This window comes from Xyrauchen texanus, chromosome 25 (genome assembly GCF_025860055.1).
Source record: "Xyrauchen texanus isolate HMW12.3.18 chromosome 25, RBS_HiC_50CHRs, whole genome shotgun sequence".
Taxonomy (NCBI): Eukaryota; Metazoa; Chordata; class Actinopteri; order Cypriniformes; family Catostomidae; genus Xyrauchen; species Xyrauchen texanus.
In genome coordinates this window covers 35,746,662-35,769,604 of record NC_068300.1, presented here as the reverse complement: position 1 = coordinate 35,769,604, position 22,943 = coordinate 35,746,662, and the positions used below count along the sequence as shown (strand labels likewise).

Genomic DNA, 22,943 nt, shown 5'->3' with positions numbered 1-22,943 from the left:
CTCGAACTGGCATCTCCGGCTCCCCTTTATCTGTCTCTCCAGCTGATTAGTTGACTCATCACCGGCCGTGCACCCTCACGGCCCGGCCACACCCTCCTCCTCGTCACACTCCTCCCCCACCCATTTCAGGCTGGGGCACCATCCAGACTGGCCTACTCCCCCCCATCTTTGGAGGGGAGATGCTGCCCTTCAGGCCATTCCGCCAGCAGATGGTCCACCCCTCCTCCTGGGAACCTGGGGAGAGACAGGGGGAGGGAGAGGGGAAAGGGCGAACAGGAGAGACACAGAGAGAGTGCAGAGAGAGAATAACTTGCTCGCCGGTGCCCGGTCACATGTCGTCTGGTCCTCAGCCACTCTTCCACCCACTAGCGGACGTCAGCCACTCCTCCCTGGGCAGATGGCAGCAAGTCCTCCGACCCCTGGTGGATGGAAGTGTCCGCTCCCTCCTGGCAGATGACAGCGGTTCCTCTGACTCCCGGCGACGACTCCTACCACCTCCAGTGGATGGCCATGGCTCCTCCACTGGTGGACAGCAGCGGCTAGAACTCTACGCACGCACACATCCCTGTTCCTTCTCGGGTTTCGGCACCAATGTAGCGGGTTTTGGATGGGCAAGAAGAAGGCGGGAACCGGCAGGACAGTCAACCTGACTTTAATGACGTAACTGAACTTTAAACAACATAAAACACACATAAACACACACAGACAGCGTGGTTGCATGTGTCTCTCTCACTCCCGAACTGGCATCTCCGGCTCCCGTTTATCTCTCCCACTGATTAGTTTACTAAGTGCTGGCCACGCCCCTCAAGGCCCGGCCACGCCCTCCTCGTCGTCACTACATCTTAGAAAATGGATATTATTTCCTTCTGTTTTGTCTTTCTCTGTACTGAAACTGAACCGGTCAGCATTCATACGCCGCGCACACGCTCTGAAACCCCAACCTGACCCGTTTCTCAGAATCCAGGACAGTGGTGTTCTCCGGAGTGTTTCTGATTTCCTCTGTGAGGCCCGCACAGTTCTCGTCATTGACTTACATCGGTTATGTCACAAAATCTAGTGTGCTTCCACCTAGACCACATTTTTGGTCATCATTTTAAGATGCCTGCCTAGATATCATTCTTATGTGGCCCAAAATTGCTGTCTATGCTGTAAAATCTTAGCATGCAACTTTTCACAATAATTGCTGCAGTTTCAACTTGATTTTATGAGTTTTGTACTCCACTGCCTTCATCAGGGAATAAATGAAGTTAAAATAAAAAGTGATTAAAAGCATGCAATAAACGTATTACTGCATGTTGTAACTTTGGCACTACTTGGGTTTAACTTATGATAATAAACTTAAGATTTCAATCTTTGTAGGTTGATATTTTTAACAGTGTCGTCTGGCAGCTCAGCTCACTATATTCTGAGTCACTCTCATCATTAGCACACTGCTTTGAATATGTTTAAGAAACTTTAGATGAAGTCACTGCGCAACAGTTGTTATAAAGAGGATACAAACACAGAAAGTGCACTGAATTGACCATTTTATTAATATTGGCACTTTTTCATGCATACCGCATAAGTGTCGTCAAATGTCACAGGTTTGACAGAGTAGCTGGTTCCAGCAAATACATAATCTCCATGCTATTTAAGTACTTCAATTAAACACACACACACACACTCACATGTAATGAAACTAATGCAGTGCTATGCTGTACCTAATGCTCCTCCAAATGGGGGATCCCAACAGTCTTACCAGAAACCCTCATCTGTGTGTATGTGTGTGTATGTGTGTTGTAATTACACAGTCCTTCAGTCTGAATCATATCCGGCAGAAGCCGAAAATAACAAGACCATGATCTGACACTGAAGCAGCACAGCAGGGGAACAGATGATACACATACACGTGTGACAAAGTAAATTCTCCTACACTGTCTGAAAAACATAATCATACAAACTCTCAACTTTCCGTAGGCTCTATTTTCGGGAGTGCGCAAAGTGCAGCACTATGCGTTAAGACTGTGCTCAACATCTTATAAAATTTTCATGAGAGCGCTAATTCTAAGTGCAATTTTCGTGCCAGCAGAAAGCGCAAGTGGCCATATGTGGGCGTGTCTGCGCTATCTGTGGGTGTATGAGAGCAAACTGTGGGTGTATTGTATGTAAATGAAGTGGAGCAAAGCACAATTTGCTATTTTCCTGAGAAATAGGTCATTGCGCTAAGACGTTTAAAAAGCACGTCTGTTTTCAGCTCAGTTCCTGCATTTGCAGATTGGAGATTTTACCAGCAGGTGGTAATAAAACCTTTAAGTCGTTGTTTATTTTTTAAGTATTATTTTTGTTGTTTACAATTGTATTTATGATATAATTTATATTGGTATTTTCCACCTGTTGACGCAATTAATGCACAAAAGAACGTAAGTCCATATTTCTATTTTTCGAATTCATTGCATACAGTACATTTACACTACCAACTTCTTATGGATGTGCTGTCTTTGTTTTTATCACTGGCGCTTGACAGGAAACGGGCTTTATAATAGGACGCAGACGGTGCTGGAAAAGAACATTAGAATGAAATTGCTCTTGACCCAGCCCAATGCCGCATTGTGCGCACAATTTCGCCAAACCCACTTGCGCCTAGACTTGGCACATGCTTGCATGGAAATATCAAAACTTCATGTCCATGCCTACTGACTTTGCATATATATGACTTAAGGCATAGCACTGTGCTTTGTGCTAGTGCTCTTAAAAAAGGGTCCAATATGTTTAGTCTTTCAAAGGCTAATCTATTCTTTTCTATCCTATTCTATTCTATTTGAAAGTTGCTGTATGATGTAACCTGAAGACGAAATATTTAACATTCTGCACTATTTCTAGGTTACTTTAATGTCAGATTTCCATTTTCAATATGCTCTTTGGAACATTCTGAAATCATGCTGGATAACATGGATCATCAGGTTTTGCACAAACGTAAGGAGTCCAATTCAGCTTGAGTGCATGCTCAAGTAGAACAAACCAAATAATTAGAAATTCTGAAATTCATCCAATTGTCATGCTGATAATAGAATCTGTAATGGAAATGCTTTTATTAAGTAAAACAGTAAAGAATGCAAAATGGAATTTTAATGAGTGACCTCTGACTTTTGGACCGGTACATCTCAGCATATCAGACAACAAAAGATACACACATGCTTATTGTACTGAACTGCAAATAAGCTTTTATGTTTACATTATGAACATGGTTTCAACAAATTGTGATGCTCAAGAATGATAAAGATCAGGGGGTTTCTGTCTTTAAATACCAGTAAAAGCTGAACGTAAGCTTTGTTCAGTATGCACAGGAAGTGGTGAGCCTCCAAGTCACACATTTCTAGAGAGACACACAACCATATTCAGGTAAATACAAATGATTTCACTCACACAACTTTGACAACTTAATGCAAAGAGGAGATATCACACAAGAACTAGAGACTCATTTTTACAATTTCAATTCGAGGATTGCGATTTGACTTTTTCAGATCAAGAGTATCTTGAATCAACTGCACAATAGTCTGGAGTTGTATAAAGTTATTCAACCATGTTTAAGAACAACACAGAAATTGAGGTTTGCTTTATGCAAGATTTTTCACTTCTGCTGAATATACAGTATATATATATATATATATATATATATATATATATATATATATATATACATATAGAGTTTTAGAGGTTTAAAAGTTGTTCACACAAAATTTTTAATTTGGTCATTATTTACTCAATCTCATTTTCATTCGTTTTCAAGTCGTTATTCACTGAAAATCTAATCACTGCAAATGCATTTAGCATCATTAGCATTAGACATGGCACGATCAACCAAGTCTCGTGACAAGTCCTAATAATAGTACGAGATGGCAAAATCGCAAGAAATTTTCGAGTTGGCTCATCCAAAAAAATACAACTTTTACTTCCATACAGAAAATTAAACAAACCAACAAACAAGGTTATTATAATTTTTCCAAAGTTTAACCCCAACCTAAACTCAAAATAAAGTCTAACCTCTGACCTAAACCCTAAATCTAACCATGATTTTGATTAAAATATATATTTTTGTGAACTGCGGGAGAAAGCTAAATAAAAAGACGGTTCCTTTCTTTAAAAAGTGTTTGATAGAATGCTAGCTAGATATTGATGCCTGTATTATCGATTAAACATTTATTTGTTAATTAGTTGGTTTCTATAGGAATAAAAGTCGTACCTTTTCATACGAGGCAAGTCTTGCGACATCTTACAATTTTGCCATCCCGTACAAATTATTGTGAGTTTTTAAATGACTATGTTGGGCATGATACATTTGCATGTGTGTAGAAGTTTTATATGAAATCTGCAAATATGATTTGACAGCTGCGACAAAGTGTAAGATTTTCAGTGAATAACGACTTTGGTCATTTTAGTCTGAATACAGCAAATGGACTATTTCAATAATACATTTATAGTGATGTATTGCCATTTTTAGACAATTAGGTCAATGTATGCTTTTGTTGAATGGAAAAGAGTAGCCTTAACATTCTTTAAAACTTCTTTTGTGTTCCACTAAAGAAAAGTTATACGGGTGAATGCTTTTTAAAATGAGCGTGTGAATGTGTGAAGCACAATAAACACAATTTAAGGTCAAATTTTGGCATAATTGAGCTTAATGGTGTTTCAGGAGACAGAGAAAGAAACTGCAAGTCATTATTCCTCTTACTTCCCAACAAACACAAACTTAAGCTTAGGTTACAAACTAATGAGATCTTCTCTAACAGTCAAGCTAGCATATAAGAGGCTCTTTTTACCCCTTGTTCAAACACTGTTACTCCTAATCATAAACATGGTGAGTCCTTTTAGCCAAATAATTAGCCAACCATACAAATGTCAGTGGAAATTCACACAGAATGCAGTCTCATGGATTTCATTTGGGAATGAAACTCAGTTTAGTAAAGAGGAAAGACTGAGGCTGTTGTATTTTTTTTAACAGGTTTTTAAGGCTGTCCGGTCAGGTGAGAAAACAGCAGTAACACACCACACACGTGACCACATGTGTGAGTTCAGATTATTCAAACTTGTTTGAGTGATGGTGGATGTTTTGTAGTTTGGTGGCTGTTAAGTCAATAAAATGGTCAACCATTGTTACTAAGGCAAGCGTTCAACTTTTCTCAACTTTCACATCCTGTCGCCAATGTTCGCTGTTGCTTGTGTCACCGGAAATCGCTCTTATTGATAATTAATTGGATCGTATCGCTTTGTTTTTAGTAGATAGCTGACAGTATGAATGGCCATTCACACTAAAGGAGGGACCAAACCATATCTAGAGACCGCAATTTCATTAAGAATTGGGGGTGTACTTTTGACATGGGCCAGTAAACAACCACCTAGTAACCACCTAGAAACCACCCAGAATCCCCTAGCAACCTCATAGCAACACTTTAAAAATCACTCAGAACACATTACCAACAACAGTAAAGCTCTGGCCTGCCCCAGAACACCCAAACATCATCATGATGAGTTTTGCATAGACAAGCACCACTTAAAAAAAAAAATTCTGAAAATATACAAATCTAGTTTTTAAGTGTCTAAATAGGAGGTTTTATTTCATCAAAATCGACCATATTTACTTCCTTATTGTTATACATGTTTCTGGTCTTTTTGGAAATAACTTATCAGTGCATGTTATAACAAACCTATTAAAAGTTTGTCGCAATAACTTTCTCCTCCTGCGAAACGGCATTTTATATGATGCTTGTATACCTTTTATTTTTCAAGCCCTGTACCCCCCATATAAAAATAAAGTCCCTCATGAATAGCCTCCTATCACTCAAATACGGCAGAATGAGGATGTTTAATGAGTTGCAAATGCTATTCCATGTTGACTTTGAAACACTGATATACATCTGTAGTTAATAGGTTGTTGTTGTTCAAGAGATCATAGAAAACAAGGTTTGTCCCACTTATTTCATACTGAAACAGCTTTCTCTCTTTGAATATCTCCACAGAATGTGGAAAGATGATGGCTGAGCATGCCAGCAAACTGGTCATATGAATCAACCAGATTTGATTAAATATCTTCCTCTAAAATAACCTCCACACATACACACACAGTGAAATGTGAACAGGGCACTGTTCCTCCAGTTATGTGGCAGGTTTGATTGGGTTGGGTGGTGTTATAATAGCAGCCATTGATAAGCTTTAATCAGATTCTTTGTGGCATTTGGATAGACAGTAAAAGTTATGAGAGTTATGCACAGGCACGGGGTCTGTTGTGTGGAAATGTCAGCATCCTGTTCAACTTTCAACCACACTTTACCCTTTACTGCCTGAGTATATACCATCTCAAAACCCTGATAATGTGAAAAATATGCATACATTTGTTTCTATGTGGCAAGAGGAGAGGAGATGAGACAAGAGAAGAGAAGACAAGAGATGATTGAAAATGAGAGGAGACAAGAGGAGAAGAGAAGACAAGAGATGATGGAAGATGAGAGGAGACAAGAGGAGAGAAGAGGAGACAAGAGGAGAAGAGAAGACAAGAGATGATGGAAGATGAGAGGAGACAAGAGGAGAGAACAGGAGACAAGAGGAGAAGAGAAGACAAGAGATGATGGAAGATGAGAGGAGACAAGAGGAGAGAACAGGAGACAAGAGAAGAGGAGAAGACAAGAGATGATGGAAGATGAGAGGAGACAAGAGGAGAGAACAGGAGACAAGAGGAGAGGAGAAGACAAGAGATGATGGAAGATGAGAGGAGACAAGAGAAGAGGAGACATGAGGAGACGATTTGAAGGAGACAAGAGGAGAGAAAACGATTGAGGAGGAGAGGAGATGTGAAGAGACAAGAGGAGATGAGACGAGAGCAGATGAATGGAGAAGAGATGAGATGAGTGGAGATGAGCAGAGACGAGGAGATGAGATTAGAAATATAAGAGAGGAGATGAGAGGAGACAAGAGGAGAGGAGACAAGAGGAGAAGAGATGACAGGAGACGATAGAAGAGATGAGAGAAGACAAGAGAACAAATGAAAGGAGAAGAAATGAAAGAAGACGGAGGAGACGATTAAAGAGGAGAGGAGATGAGACAGGACAACATGAGAGAGACAAAAGGAGACAAATGAAGAGAGGACGTGATCATATAAGACAAGAGGTGAGGAGACAAGATAAGAAGAAAGGACACAAGAAGAGAGGAGACGACTGCAGATGAGAGGAGACAAGACAAGAAAAGAAGAGAGAAGACAATAGGATAGGAGATGAGACGAGACGAGAAAAGAGGAGATGAGATGAGCTGCTGTAGAAGAGACAAGACAAGAGGAGATGACAGAAGAGGAGATGTAAGGAGACCAGAGAAGAAGAGATAAGAGGAGACAAGAGGAGACGAGATTAGACTAGATGAGACGATAGGAGAGGAGACATGAGGAGACGATTTGAAGGAGACAAGAGGAGAGAAAACGATTGAAGAGGAGAGGAGATGAGACGAGAGCAGATGAATGGAGAAGAAATGAGCTGGGTGGAGATGAGGGGAGATGAGGAGATGAGATTAGAAACATAAGAGAGGAGATGAGAGGAGACAATAGGCGATGAGAGTAGATGATTAAAGAGGAGAGGAAACGTGACGAGTGGAGAGAAGAGAAAATAGGAGACAAGATAAGAGGAGACAACTGGATAAGAAATGAGACAAGATAAGAGGAGACAAGAAGAGAAGAGATGAGACAATTGGAGACAAGGGGAGAAATGACAAGAGAAGGGAGGTGAGAGGAATGGAGATAAGAACACATGAGACAACAGGAGACAAGAAGAGCGGAGAATCCAGAGGATAATTTAGTTGCTCAGGATATTAAATGGAGGTTTAAGTTCCTTATGAGAAATAAATATACACAGATGAGACAAATGTTGACATACAGAGTAAAGAGTTCTAAAATGTATGCGGACAGAACATTTCGTGGCAGGTTAAGTTCATATTGACTCATCTCTAACTCTAACAGACTTAAGGATTGTGTTGCTTGAGCACAGTTTGAGACATTGTTGAGACCTCCAAAATTCGAGAGTAGCCGCCTGCAATATTACTGAGGTCTTTCTCTCAGGAAAAATCTGACAACCAGGAGACTTTATTTAAATTAATTCTATTTTATTATACTAGTTTACTCCATTTGCACTGTTTTTTTACTTAATTTATATTGCACTGCTTTGACAACAGAAATGTACAGTTGTTTCCATGCCAGTAAAGCACACTGAACTAAAATTGAATTGAGTGAGAGGGAGTGTCGGGTCACGGTGTGCCAGAAGGGTCTGTCCCTGAAGAACTCTGCAGGAATTTGGAGAATGCTGGATAAGGAGGGAGAGAAGTTACAGTCCTGGGAGAGAATGAAACCGGGACGGGAAGAAAAGGGAGAGGCTTTAGGAACACAGAGAAAAAACAGATGGAGCGAAAGGAAAAGAGATGGTATGGATTGAGAAAGGAGTGTTTAAAGGAGAAGGATCAAGTGTGCAGTGTGTGTGTGTGTGTGTGTGTGTGTGTGATGGGAATAGGGATTAATAGGGAGGAGTATTTCAGGGTGCGGTGTGCAGCGGCGTTATACTTCAGATAATGTGACTCATACATGACTAAAGCAAGGCAAAGCAAACACAACACTACAGCACATTGTGTCAGACAGTTTACTTTGGATTCTTGGCTGAGACTGGCCTCCAGTTGCTAATTAAAAATCCCATGTCAAGAGTTTAAAAAAGAACAAAAGCCTCCTGGGAGGTGCAGTATTCAGAGAATCTTGGAATGGGTTCAAGTTCCTTGAGTTTGGGAATTTTTAGGCACTGATGTTGTCACATGTAACTTTGTCTACGTTTTGGTTTTTGATCAGTTTCATTGAAACCAGAAGACATTTTTGGTTGCCAAATAAAAATAGGAGAAGTGGTGAAGGTTGCCACTTGCATGAGGTATCACATGACGTGATTTTATAACTGAACCGTGGTGTGCATTTTTCAAAATGCAGATCTTTTTTTTTATTTTTTCCCCCTTTATCTCCAAATTTGGAATGCCCAATTCCCAATGCGCTCTACGTCCTCGTGGAGGTGTAGTGACAGTCAGTTGCCACCGTGTCTAAGACCGTCAACTCATGCATCTTATCACGTGGCTTGTTGAGCACATTACCTTGGAGATATAGCATGCGTGACCGGCATCAACTCACCACGTGCCCCACCGAGAGCAAACCACATTATAGTGACCACAAGGAGGTTACCCCACATGACTCTACACTCCCAAGTAACTGGGTCAATTTGCTTACTTAGTAGACCTGGCTGGAGTCACTCAGCACGCCCTGGGATTCGACCTAGTGAACTCCAGGGGTGGTAGCCAGCAACAAATGCTGATATTTATTGCTTCAGAATACTTCCAATATAGTATGCTAATTATGGAGTTATATGTTGGCTTCATTTTATGGAAATGAGCAGCTTTGACATTCTGTTAAATATATCTTCCATTGAAGAAATAAAAGTCTTCCCATGTTCCCATGGCTAAGTCTGTTTGGCTGTCCAGGAGTGGTTTTAATTCACACCCTTATCTCTGATTCCAGATCACATTTGTTTTTCTAAAAGCTAATGTATACGTTGGTTAGATCCATAAAGAAGTGTTTCATTCTGTACAATATTTGTTATTTGTTTTTATGATTAAATATAACATTGAACACTTTTGCTGGGTTGATAATTTAACAGGCTAAACTGTTTCCGGGTTACATGTCAATTGTTGATGATTAATTTATTTTTAATGATGCACAAGCCATTATCGTATTTTGATTATTTGACTGTAAATACTGCAGCTAATGAGTACACTTGCATAACATTGTATATACATACACATAGAAACACTCAATCAGTGTCACACAGGTCACTGAACTGTCTTGCTGGTATACTGGAAATGAGGGCAAACGCTTTCTCTTCATTTTAATTTTTTGTACACAATAATGCACAATGCATATAGAAATAAATAGCAAAGGATGAGGTGTGAAAAGCAACACATATAAAGAGTTTCGATGCTCTTTCCAGTGTTTTTGGGTATGTGGGTACGTGTGGGCAGCTCAAAGCAAAGCGGTGCTGAGAGTTCAGTTACTGCTGCTGCTGCTGGTGGTGGAAACCGTTTCAGATATGAAGTTCACGTACATCAGAGACCCCATGCACATCAGCATCATGTTTTACCAGATTACAGCATGGAAAAAATACAAATACAGGGGGATGGGGCCGGGGGCTCTTCAAGAGAAACACACTTATGTTCAAAATGAAATGAAATTAAAATAAATTATTAAATTATTAAAATAAATAAAAAATATTGAGAGTGCTTCCTGACATGCAAAAGACTTCGTTAGACCGTTTTAAATTAATATTTAGATGTGGTTCAATGTGTTTACAGTTTATTTGACATTTTTCCTTTTTGCTATTTAATATACATTTTATTTATAAACTTTTATCTTATATGCTTCTGAAACATTTTCAATTTTAATGTTCATTCAGAACAATGGCAGTGAACAGGAAAACACCCGTAAAACGATCTCAGGACAAACATCTGTTAAATGGGGTTAATGGAAAGCAGGAAGTGAGAAACGGCTTGGCAATATAAATAATAGTTTAATTGTAAACTGAACCAAAAACACACAAACATAACCACACAGGGCAGCTTCCTAGCATTCTCTCTTTCTCTCTCGAACCGTTGTCACCGGCCGCCTTTATCCCTCGTGCGCCCCCATCAGGCTGATTGGGGACCGGGCATGCATTGTTCCAGCCTGGCCCCGCCCTCCTCCTCTCTAGAACATCAAAAAATGCTTTTGATCCATGCAAATTCCCAGGAAAGGTGTATACAGGTCTGAGGTCAGTGCAAAAATTGCCAATTTTGACTTTCACAGACATTTCAATATATTTTGTATTCAGGCCCTGAGGTTGTTATAATGCAATGATCTCTTTTGGCCCACATCCCTCAATCAAGTTTGATTTTTGGCTCTTCGCTGGAAAAAGTTCGAGCACCTCTGGTTATGAAATGTAAAGTTGTAGATGGGGAGGTGGAGGGATGCCGTAAGATTCGGCAGCGGTGTGAGGGAAGCAGCCGCTTATACATCCTTGGAATATGACTTGCAGGCATAAATGAACAAGCTCCTCCCGAACGTATGTTTGAAACACCATTTTATGCTGATTCTCACAAAACAATTATTGAAATTTGTCCCTCAGTCCTTTCTTTGTCCTTTACTAGAGTTAAATTAACATTTAACATTCCTTTAACTGCCAGACAAAATGAAATAGGTGAGCTGAAAGTCTTTAATGAGATTTAAGGAGAGTCGTAAAGAACAATTACGCAATTTCTTGTTCGCCAGAACTTTTTAAAATCCCTCAAATCTTTTCTAGACGGATTAACAGAAAGGGTTGAGACAGATATAAATATAGCAACCTTTAAGTTAGAAAGAGGAATTTAAAAAGTCATATATTAAAGTCGTTTGAATACAAAAATGTGCGGTCAATGGATTTACAGCGACATAAGCGGATAAATCATCAAAATAAGAAAACACTTTGAAAGAAGACAGGTTTAATTCACATTTTGCCCTAATAAAACTGTTGAAATAAAAGCAAGTATGATGGAAAAATGAACCGCAGTAAATGTATTCATATGGCTTTATGAGGTGCAGACCTTCCTGAGTGGAAACTATAATGAGATTTCAGTTTGTAGCGAAATACGGACAGCGAAAAAGAGCTCAAACTGACTGGGAATTTCCCAGTAAACCCTGAACATTTGACATCATTCGACAGCGCGCCCACCTTTCTCAACAGCAACAATCCTGGAAAGGTGGGCAGACGAGGTGGAAAGAATGGCTAAAAATAAACTCAGGCTCTGTCTCAACTCTTTCTTGGTTTTTTTTGTTTGTTTATTTACGCAGCGTCTCTCGCTAACGCTCAACTGTTCCTTTCAGTGGCTGCACTGTGAACTCGTTCCTGTCAACTTTCACTTCTGAACTCAGAAGTCACACAGGAAAAACATCTATTAGCGGCTGTATAAAAGACGGAGCTTGAAATATGCGGTCCGGCTGAGCCATGATGAAAAGATCACCCTTCCATAAGTACGGTCCAAACTGGCCCACTTAATCTTTGAACTCTGGATCACATTTCAGTCATTCTACAGTGATGGCTTTCTAGAGAATGATCAGGCTGTAAAAACCCATTTTTTGGTTAAATGTGAACCTTTCATTTTTAGGATGTATTGTCAGAGAAGCTTGCCAGTCGAGTAAGATTGAACTTGAATGTTTGTCCAACTTAAAAATACTTTTATAATGTCTACGTGCATGGATGAGGACACAGATGACCTGTGTAGGGGAAACAGAAAGACCAGCATAGTAAAAAGGTCAAGGTAGTGACTCAGTGGAATCCTCGATGGCTTCAGATGACAGTTTCAGTAGATATATTGTGTGTGACAGCGGTGTGTGTGGCGATGACATGCTGCTGTGGGGACCAAGACCCTCAAACTGAAAAGCACGAGTAACGTTTGAGAGCTCCTGTCGTGGTTTGAGTCAAACCCAAGTACGGCATGAAAACTCTCACAGTCAGTATTCAAACACGGAGAAAATAGGGCGGTTTAAGAAATGAGCTAAATGTGAGAAGAACTGATAAAAGTGGATAGGTCAGCAGTAAAGTGCAAAAAAGATCAATCGAATTGAGTTAAGGCGAAGCCCTACCCAACACGACTGTATTCTTAAATTCATAAAACTGAACTTAACCCGAACCCAAAATCACAAACTATCTTTTTTCTTTCTTTTCTATTTTTTTCTCTCTGATTAAGTAGATAAAAATGTATTTCTTTTTTATCTACTATAAAAGATAAATGGGTCACACTTTATTTTACCGTGTCCTTGTTACAATGTAATTACACATGTAAGTACTAAGTAATATTTATTATATACATGTACTTACTAGGTTTAGGGTTGGGGTTTGGTTTAGGGTTATTTGCTTGTAATTATGCATAATTTACTGTTATTACAACAGTCATTACATGTAATATGTATAACAAGGACACTGTAAAATTAAGTGTTACCAATAAAGAATTGGAAAAAAGAACAATCTTTAAATTATCATCCATTACAAACCAAATCAGTAACACTTTACATGAATGTTTCCTTTGTTAAGGGTTTATAAAAGGGTTCTAAATTACCCAAAAATGTCATCCAAAAATGAAAATTCTCTCATCATTTACTCATCCCCATGCCAACGATGATATTTAGAAGAACATTTCAGCTCTGTAGGTCCATACAATGCAAGCGAATGGTGGCCAGAACTTTAAAGCTCCAAGAAGCACATAAAGTCAACATAAAAGTAATCCATAAGACTCCAGTAGTTTTATCTATATCTTCAGAAGCAATGTGATTATCCTTTTTTTTTTTTTGCCATAAATTTCCACATTCTTTTACTAAGAATTTCATTTAAATTTTTGGCTGAACAATCCCTTTAACAACTTGAATACAAAGGGTGACTGTCATGCAATACTTGCCAAAAAGTACAGTTCTACAAGACATGTTATAAATGCTTAATAACACTTGTTCAACATTAGTAACCTATGAAAATGTACCTTACAGTAAAGTTGACACATATTAATAATATATTTAGTTTGTAAAACTTTATAAACATTATAAACCTATGCAAACAAAGTTCTGTATATTTTAATGGTCATCAGGTCTCTTACCTGAAATCTCACTCTTTTAAATTATGTTGTTATAAATGCATATCAGTTGATTTATAAAACATTTGTAAACTACTTATTAGTTATTAATGAACCCCTTAAAATAAACCCTTAACAAAGGCAATATTAATTTAGTGTTACCACCCAATCCAATGCAAACCTGAACTTATGCAGATAAACAGTCAACAACAACAACAAAAAAACATAAAACAAAGCATTTAAAGCAAAACTTTAACATTTTATTTTAGGGATCAGAAATTAAAAAGTAATTAATGACTAATAGTTGCACTTTTAAATGACTAGTTATGGACTTGTATGGCATTATAATGCATTTTTAGACCTTTATTGGCTAAATCCTTATTCTTGCCTTATAGTATTTTTTCCCCCCTAACAATACATTTATTAGGTAAAAACACAAGATGACAATAGCTAGTATTGTGCAAATGACATCCTTTATAGGTTCTCAGTACACTGTATGAATGTGCAACTTATACGTGTAAAATCAATATGAATGCATGCTGTATTTCAACAAATGCATTAAAAAGAGCTGAAAAGAGCAAACTCCACTTCAACACAATAATAATATACATTTTTTGGTATACTGCTCAATTTATAAAGACTAAACATCCAGAATAACCACTAGAATAACCAAAAAATCTCCACTTTTGTATAACAGCACTGTGCTTTCCTGCTCATTTAAATGGCTTTACAGAAATACACATTCTACGTATTTATATCTTGTATGTATATATATATATATATATATATATATATATATATATATATATATATATATATGTGTATATATATATATATATATGTGTGTGTGTCTATAATGTGCACATTTGCACACTTTACTGGGAATCTAAAAAGGATGAAATATGGATAATACTAGCTATTAATATAGTTCGTTTTTAGCCGATCTGCTAATTTTTTGTAAAAGTTAAAGGTGCTATAATCATGAATAAGAAATCAGCCAATAAAGGCCTCATAAATGTCTTATAACTAGTCAGTTACAAGTGCAATTATTAATCATTAATTACAGTCTAATTTGTGATCCTTAAAATAAAGTATTACAAACAAAACAAAACTGTGGCAAGGAGGAGGGCGGGGCTGAGCCGGGCCGTGAATACGCACGCCTGGCCCTTAATCAGGCTAATCAAGCCCATGAGAGGGATAAAGGTAACCTTATATTGTGTATATGTCTTTTGCATTAAGTTAATTAAATCATTTTTTATTTTGTCAAGCCGGTTCTCGCCTCTTCCTTTCCCATTTATTCCCCGTTATAAAAACAAAACAAAACAAACTTGGGGGTGGGGCTATCTTTTTGTTCTGAAAGATGGGAAGTGTTTGAAAAAATGGTTTGAAAACAATCATTATTTTTGCAATTCTCTTTGGTGGTTCTAGTGCTGGAGAAATGACACACTTCAGCATTAACAATAAATAAATCATACACTTTCTGGCTTAAAAGTTACATGACAAAGTCTTTGTATAGTAAAGTAAGATTTATATGATTATCGCAGCATATTCAGTAGCAAAAATAAATTCAGTGTGGTAAACCAGGACTTCAATGAAAATATTTTAATAACTGGCCATTCTTATACATGTTTTTCCAGGAAACGTCTGAACAAATTTGGATGTTTGGACTGCCATCAGCTGGTTTTCCCCTTTTTAACAATATAAACATTTGTTTAGTGACTGATAAGGAAGTACAAAACATAATAATGTCCTCTAATTGAGGAAAAGACAGAGAGTTGGCACTGAAGTTTGGTGATTACGTTTGTGCCTTTGACAAATTTACCCAAGATAATTGCTCCCATGATCTAGGCCCAATAGAACATTTCACTTAGAAATTGTTTTTATTAAATCAGAGGTTGTTGTTGGATAGTTCACCCAAAAATGGCTAACGTTTTCTTTTTGTGTTCCAAAGTCGAAGGAGTTTTGAATGACATGAATTAAATGATGGCAGAATTTTCCTATGAGAGACACATTATACAATACACACAATGTGACAAAAACATAATAAAAGAAAACAGCGCTATTGAACCACAAAAGGCCAACAGAACTGGATAAAAAGAACACCCCAATACACTACAATGTGAAGGATATTCAACAGTCACTTCATGGGTACTACTAGCAGCAAAATACCTTAAAAGATTGACAGGAAGAGAGACAAATAAATAATAATCAATAGGAAACTGATCAAAGCCAAATTTCCACATGCTCGACAGGTATTTCACGTACTCTTTCTATTAAATAAAAAAAAAAAAATCAGAATGGCTTTCCCATCAAACGTATTTATAAATTTCCTATGTATTCAACACACCACAGTCACCAGCGGAGGGCATCGAACACATAACCACATCTGAAAAGAACCTTTGCTACGACTCCATAAACAAACCACTCATGTGGATAATCCTAAAATTGTTGAGAACTAAAATAGTTTTCTCATATCCTGCTCTGTATAGAACACATATTTCCATGTCTAAAGCAATAGGTCAGAACAGCTTGTATAAATGATTACAGCTGATGAATTCTAAGCGCTCTAAAACCCTTAAAATGACGATCAGATTTTCTGTATCACCCACTGAATCCCTTTCCATTCTTCGATCAAAAAAGAACATAATATCAGAAAAGTACAACAACAAACTTCTATCCTAAGGATTACATTTTGTAGCACCATTTGTGATATGGACATGAATGACACCTCAAATCATGTGGCTTCTTGAGAAGCAGTATGCTATTACTTTTCTAACAGATCAGACTTATTTATTTTGCCTGGTAGACAATAAAACAGTGAAAGAAATTCCATAGACTCACTTTGAAGGAAGAACACAAGTCAAATCTGGTAATCACAATTTCATAGAGACTTGGGACTAGAGACTCTTTTGACGTGAAACAGTAAGTATCCACTTAGCAACCCTCAGAACACCCTATCAACAGCATAGCAATGCTCTGGCAACCAGTCACCAAAGCCTAACAATGTGGCAGTGAGTTTTGCATAGGCAAACACCACTCACATTTTCTTCAGAAAAAGTACAAATTGAGTTATATATAAAATCCTGCAGGCAGGCTCTTCTCGGCTGTCGACGCTGATCGGCATGTGGCATGTCTGGGAATGGAATAGTTTAGAGATCAATCTTTGTCTGAAAGGATGTGCAGTCTAGTGAGCTTTTTACCCCTTTTGACCCCAGGACATCATGTGAGCTGCCCTTTGGGAGAACATGTTGGTGAGTGCTGGTCGGAGATCAGGTTTCCTGTGACCCATTTCCAGGGCTCACCGTATTAATTAGCGGTGCTTGCTAAAGTAAACATCACTATTGCGTTTGCTCATTATTAGGATTAGTGTCAATAAAATGGTTAAAAACAATTCCATTTGCCTAGTTGTTATATTGCAATTGTCATAGACACTTGGGGGTGTTTTTTTTTTTACTTAGGCCAGTAAGCAACCACATAACAACGACCCACAACACCTTAGCAACCACCTAGAACACCCTAACAACCAGTTAGCAACCAGCCAGGACACTGACGTGCACAGAACAGGGGCTAAAGGGACGTAAGCCGAGGTGCTAAGGTCTGTGCAAGCCACTGAGCCAGGAAATATTAGCAACCACCCACAACACACTAGCATCATGGCAGCAAATTTTGTATGGGCAAGCAGCACTCACACCTTTTTCAGAGAATGTAAAAATATAGTTCAATCGCATAAAATTAAATTTACAGGTTGCAACCTCACCTACAAACTTTAGGCTCTCAGATCAGTGTATCACAGGTTTCCTGCTGAATGTAAACAAATATATATATAGATATATATATATATATATCTATCTATCTATATATATATATATATATATATATATATATATATATATATATATATATATATATATATATATATATATATATATATATATATATATATATATATATATAATCACATAATGTATAACATTTACAAATTGTAGATATAGTAATATTTCGTGATTTCATCAGCCCAGGGGTGTGTTCCCAAATAAATATGTAACTCACTGCTTAACCATCATAGTACAATGCATCTTTGAAGAAATTAACTAGCTAGTGATGACTGTTTCCCAAAACCTTTGTAACTATGTCGCACATCCATAGTTTGCAACAATTTAGTTCAACAATATAGAGCTGTCATTAATTAAGCCACTCGGGGGGTGAAGTAATAACTTCTGCTGATATCAAATCATAATAGCTCATTGACACATACTCCTGAAAGCTGTTTAATGCATGAAAGCTGCTGAAGAGATGAAGATTGTGTGCACTATGTAATGCAACATAGATTTCCTTTACATTAGACTCTGGGATTCCCCCGACGCACTTGAGCACATGCACACTCCAAATAAAAATAAGAATTTCACTTTTGCGTTAACGTGGACACATAAGCCGTGTTCTCCGACAGAAGAAATGTGTGTTAAACTGTGTTGGGTAACGTTACTTTAAAAAGTAACTCATTAGAATATTGTGTTACTCCTTAAAAAAGTAATTTAATGAAAAAAAATGTTTTTATGGAAAGTAAAGTATTACATTACTTTTGCTTTACTTTTTCTCACAGCCACTTTCTCTTCTGCTTTGCTATGCATTCCATACAAATAAGCCATGCATTGCATACAAGCGACATTACCGGTCATGCTAGCTATTGTACAACACACATGTCAAAACATCATAGTAAACATACAGATATTTAGAAAGTAGGTCTTCACGTCATATTTATAATAAAGAATCCATAACATGAATATGCATGATTTGTTTTTCCATCAACATGGCAGCCAACATGAATAATGAAGTATAACCACTGTCTTACCTAAAGTAGCAAAGTCCAACACTTGAACCTGCATCATATCTGTCATTATGTGCTGTGCCAATTGACAATATCAGAGTCAACTTAAGATGTTTTTCAAAAGTAAGGATAAAATTAAGTTGGGAATACCAGCCTAACATGTTCAAGGAATACGTCTGATGAATAAATGAATAATTTTCACTCAGTGCACACTTGTTTTGAGTTCATCCACGGTGCATACAGATGCCATAACTTGGCGCATGTTGATAAAACTGATTTTTAATGCTACCAAAACGTCATAAAACCGGTTTGTTTCATTAATCAAAATGACAAATGATGTACACAGTAAACTAACAGAGAACTATGCTTCTAACCACACAACTTTATAATGCTGTTTTTGAGTGTTCATTGGAAATAAGGTTTGGGAAACATCAAATCATTGAACTATGTTGGAACTTGCGACCATACAGTAGTTGGCTAATGACACTTTTGGGAAGTGCAACCCAGGTTATTTTTTTAATTGGCAGTTCACAACCCCAAATGGAACATGTTATGATAGGATCTTTGACAGTAGCAAAAAAAAAAAAAAAAAAAAAAAATGCTAATAATAAAATTTAACTAATTCACTTGCAATGAAAATAAACATGATTTTTGCCCACCACAATGTGCTTTGTGCAGTGAATTGTTGGCTGCTGAGAACATAAACCATTGAAATTCCACATTTCGAAACAAAACACTCATATAGACAAAGCTAAACAAAAAAAATAATAGATTTCCTTTTCAGCCTATGTCATCTTAATGTCTTAGAATATTGGTGGACTTTTGCAGTTCCTGGTAATGTTAAAATATCAATGTTTGAGTCCTTTTATGAAATATTTGCTACTCTGTTGGGTCAGCACTTGATGTACAATGTGTCCTGAGGCAAAACCAGCTCGGAACCACTGCTTTTAAGCAAAAGTAAATCAACATTTCATTGCTGAATATAAAGAGAGATATCAGTTGACAGCCCACATGAACTGGCAGCGCATTGTAAAGGTTGACGACAGCTGGATGATCCGAGGGCTGCCCTGAACTGTACAGTGATATTCCCAGTGGAGGAGAGGATGGATCCAGAACAAGCCAGTGACCGAACAGAGAGGAACATTTCCTGTTCAGGACAGGAAGGGCTACCGCGACTCTATCTTATCACTAATAGCACATGCGGTCCTGAGAGATAGGGGTGCAGTGTAGAGCAGATAATCAGAGGAAGAGGGTTTTAAATTGTGTGTTTAAATGAATACCCCTAGAAAATCTGGATTGTCTGGTCACTTGAGAGATGTTAAATGAATTGGATGCCAAAAAATGAAACTTATGTCTTTATTTTTTCACCCTCGTGTCATTCCAAACCTGTATGCTGTTGTTACGCACTGTATGTCATCACAAAATAAACATTTGGAAGAATCTTTATGTTATTTCAATGGCTGCAGGCTGTGAAGCTCCACAACAGAAATCAAAATCACCATAAAAGTTTTAAATATGACTTGTGCAATTTATTCCATGTCTTCTGAAGCCAAATGATCAGTTATCTGTTATTCACTGATAATTGTCCACTTCAAATATGGTGCCTTTGATGTGGGTTGGACGTCAATAACAAAACAGAATGATATCAATCACCATATATACCATATTTAATCAAAGGAAAATAGTTTAAATTTAATCTGTTCCACCCACAAAATATTGTACGGCTTCAGAAGGCTTGGAATAAAGCACACAAGTTGTATAGCCAAATTTTAATGTGCTGTTTTAGTCCTTTTTAGAGTTTGAAAGCCGAAGAAACTGTGCCATCGTATGGAAAATACTGTATCTATGTGAAGATTCTTCAAAATTCTCCTTTTGTGTTCAACTGTAAAAAAATCCAACATCATGAGGGTGAGCAAATACTGTCAGAATTGTTAGGTGAACTATTCTCTAACAGTGAAAACACTGGAAAAACAGGCTGAGCAAAAACCAATTTGAAACCTGAGTTTTATATTAGATCAATCACTAGGAAGTTTCTCGTGATAGTGTCAATTGTCTTCAGGGACACATCCGGCATATGACATGCTATTCATTGACAACTTCAGCAGAAACTGTCAGCATCCATAACCAAAGCTTCTCTATTTAAAGTTCAAAACTAAAGACTTCAACATATTACATGTGTTTACTTCCTAATTTTGATGTTAAAATGGGCACATCACAAAGACAAAAGTAAGCAGGTCTACATCAGTCTGGACTAATGCATCACAAGGCCAGCCGCAAGGCCACTTCCTCATGGATGTGAGAAGAGGGCATTTCCTCTCAATTCTCCATCATTATCTTGCCATGATGTCCACAAAACCATCAAATCCCTCAGCATTCAGTTTCATTGAAGAAAGTTAAATCCATTATAATCACATTTTGAATATAAATTTGCTCAATACACCTTGCTCTTCCCTTTACCTTCCCATTAAAAATACAATTTCCAATTAGAACATCTAAGTTGCTACAGTTGTATTTTGTAAAGCTCCACAATGCACTTTTTATTTTATGCAATTGAAAAACTCTGGTGCTTCAAAGAATCCAGAAACCAATTTGCTGATCTGAAGAACCTACAGTGTCACATCAAGAACTGTTTTTAATCAGTAAAGAACCATTTGCAGTGGCCCCAAAACGTATTTGGACTCTCAGGCAAAGCCAAAAAAATATTATTTAATTGCAGTAGTTACAATATCAAAAGAAGTGGCATCATCAAGCAAAAGGTATTGGACCCATTCTTAAAACTAACTACACTTTCTGAGCCATTTCTTTGCAATGACTTTTAGCCAACTGGTGTCAAGGTGATTTTAGTGGATGTGAATTTCATCAAATTAACTGTGGACATGTTCCACTTATGTTTGACAATCAGAAAGTGTCCAAACTGAATTTTCTCTTAATTGTGAACATTATCTGTTTTATAAGTTAAAATGTATAAAACTCGTTTTGCTTGAAAATTGTGCTTGTGCTGTCATGTGTGATTTTCATACATTTTGAAGTGTCCAATGGCTCTTGATAAGAAGCAGGTTCTTTATTTAACTTTAGGTGCTACAAATAACCATTGAAGAACCTTTATTTATAAGTGTATACATGGCAGCAGATATTCAATCTTTTCACATACTAAAAACTCTCACAAACCACCCAATCCATCAATCTCTTTCCCCTTTCCACTTCCCAAACCTAAAAGACTGCAAACATCATACCATACAAGCTATTTAAACCCACCGAGAATTCCCCAATCCCCTTTCTAATGTCTACAAACATCTCTCATTTTCCCTTTTCTCAGTGTAAGACCTGTTATTTGTCCTAGACTGACACAGATGCACATATGTCTGACTCACTTCAGCTCTGGGTGGGTCTGTTTCCAATTTTCTCACCCCTCCACCCATAAAAAGAAAAGTTACCTCCAAAAACAACAAAATGGAAAGAAATAAGACAACAGCTCACTAAAACTTCCACTCCTTTCAAGACACACACACATATTGAGCCTGTTAACAAAAGCCACTCTCCTTACAACTCCTTAACTCTTATCAGCGCTTTCCTTCCCCTCTGCGCGAGAGCGTGGGAGCGCGGAGGAGAAAACCTGCACCAGCAAACAACAGGAGGAAGCCAGTAATCTGAGTCGAGGCGCTCCAAATGATTCCAGGGAGAGGGGGAAGACAGACAGCCTGAGAAACTCTGAAAGGAACAGCAGTCTGGCTTTGCACAGGACCAAGATGTCTCAAAATTCAATTCAAGAAGACACTTCAGAAAAAGTTCTGGAGACCTAAAGCATGCTTATCACTGAAGAGTCCTGATGATGATTCTTCTTGTCATCTGACATTAAAACTGGAAAATGTGACTAAATAGATTCAAGTAACATCTTAAAACATACACTTACCAGCAAGTCGAGTGTACATCCAGTGTATAGGGCTTTACAGTGCTTCTGTGTCCATAATCAAGGACCAGTCACCAAGGGAGTCTCTCGATTTCACTGTGTCCAACCAGCGCAGCAGTCTGTGTCCACAGCAAAAGACGTAAAGTAAAGGATCAAACACAGGAGGGCAGGGATATAAACCGTCTAAGTGCAACAGCCTTTTTCTCTGTTCATTCAGAGTGTGCTTATAGAAATTGGCAAGAAGTCTTTGAAGGAACAACTTGTTTCAGGATTCCCCAAATGTCTGAAGCTGCAAGCGCAGGAAAAGAAGGAGAGGAAAGAGAGAGAGAGATAGAGTGTTTGGTGCTGAAGGGAGGGCTGGGGGGGGGGGGGTTAGTGGGTGGGAGGGACAAGCTCTATGGAGGCAGGGGCCATCTATGCCAGACAATATCAGGAAACTAAACATCAGCCAATTTATTAGAAAGTACAACCAATTACAACAACAAGCAACGTAATTAAAGGAATGTTAGTTGGGTTATTTTGTTTTTGTTTGTTTGCCAATTTCACTAT

General features: G+C 37.9%; 1 protein-coding gene across 3 annotated transcripts in view; it reads right to left on the bottom strand.

Annotated features, from left to right (window-relative positions):
* The window catches only part of LOC127619081 (histone deacetylase 7-like), a 97,599-nt gene extending 74,923 nt beyond the window's left edge, over window positions 1-22,676 (bottom strand). For all 3 annotated transcript variants that reach the window (XM_052091824.1, XM_052091822.1, XM_052091823.1), the window contains exon 1: window positions 22,398-22,676. Coding sequence is in view for 2 of the 3 variants with exons in the window: in XM_052091822.1 (XP_051947782.1) it covers window positions 22,398-22,416 (19 nt within the window). In the remaining variant the exon portion in view is untranslated. The remainder of the gene's footprint in view (window positions 1-22,397) is intronic.
* Window positions 22,677-22,943: the final 267 nt, after the last annotated feature.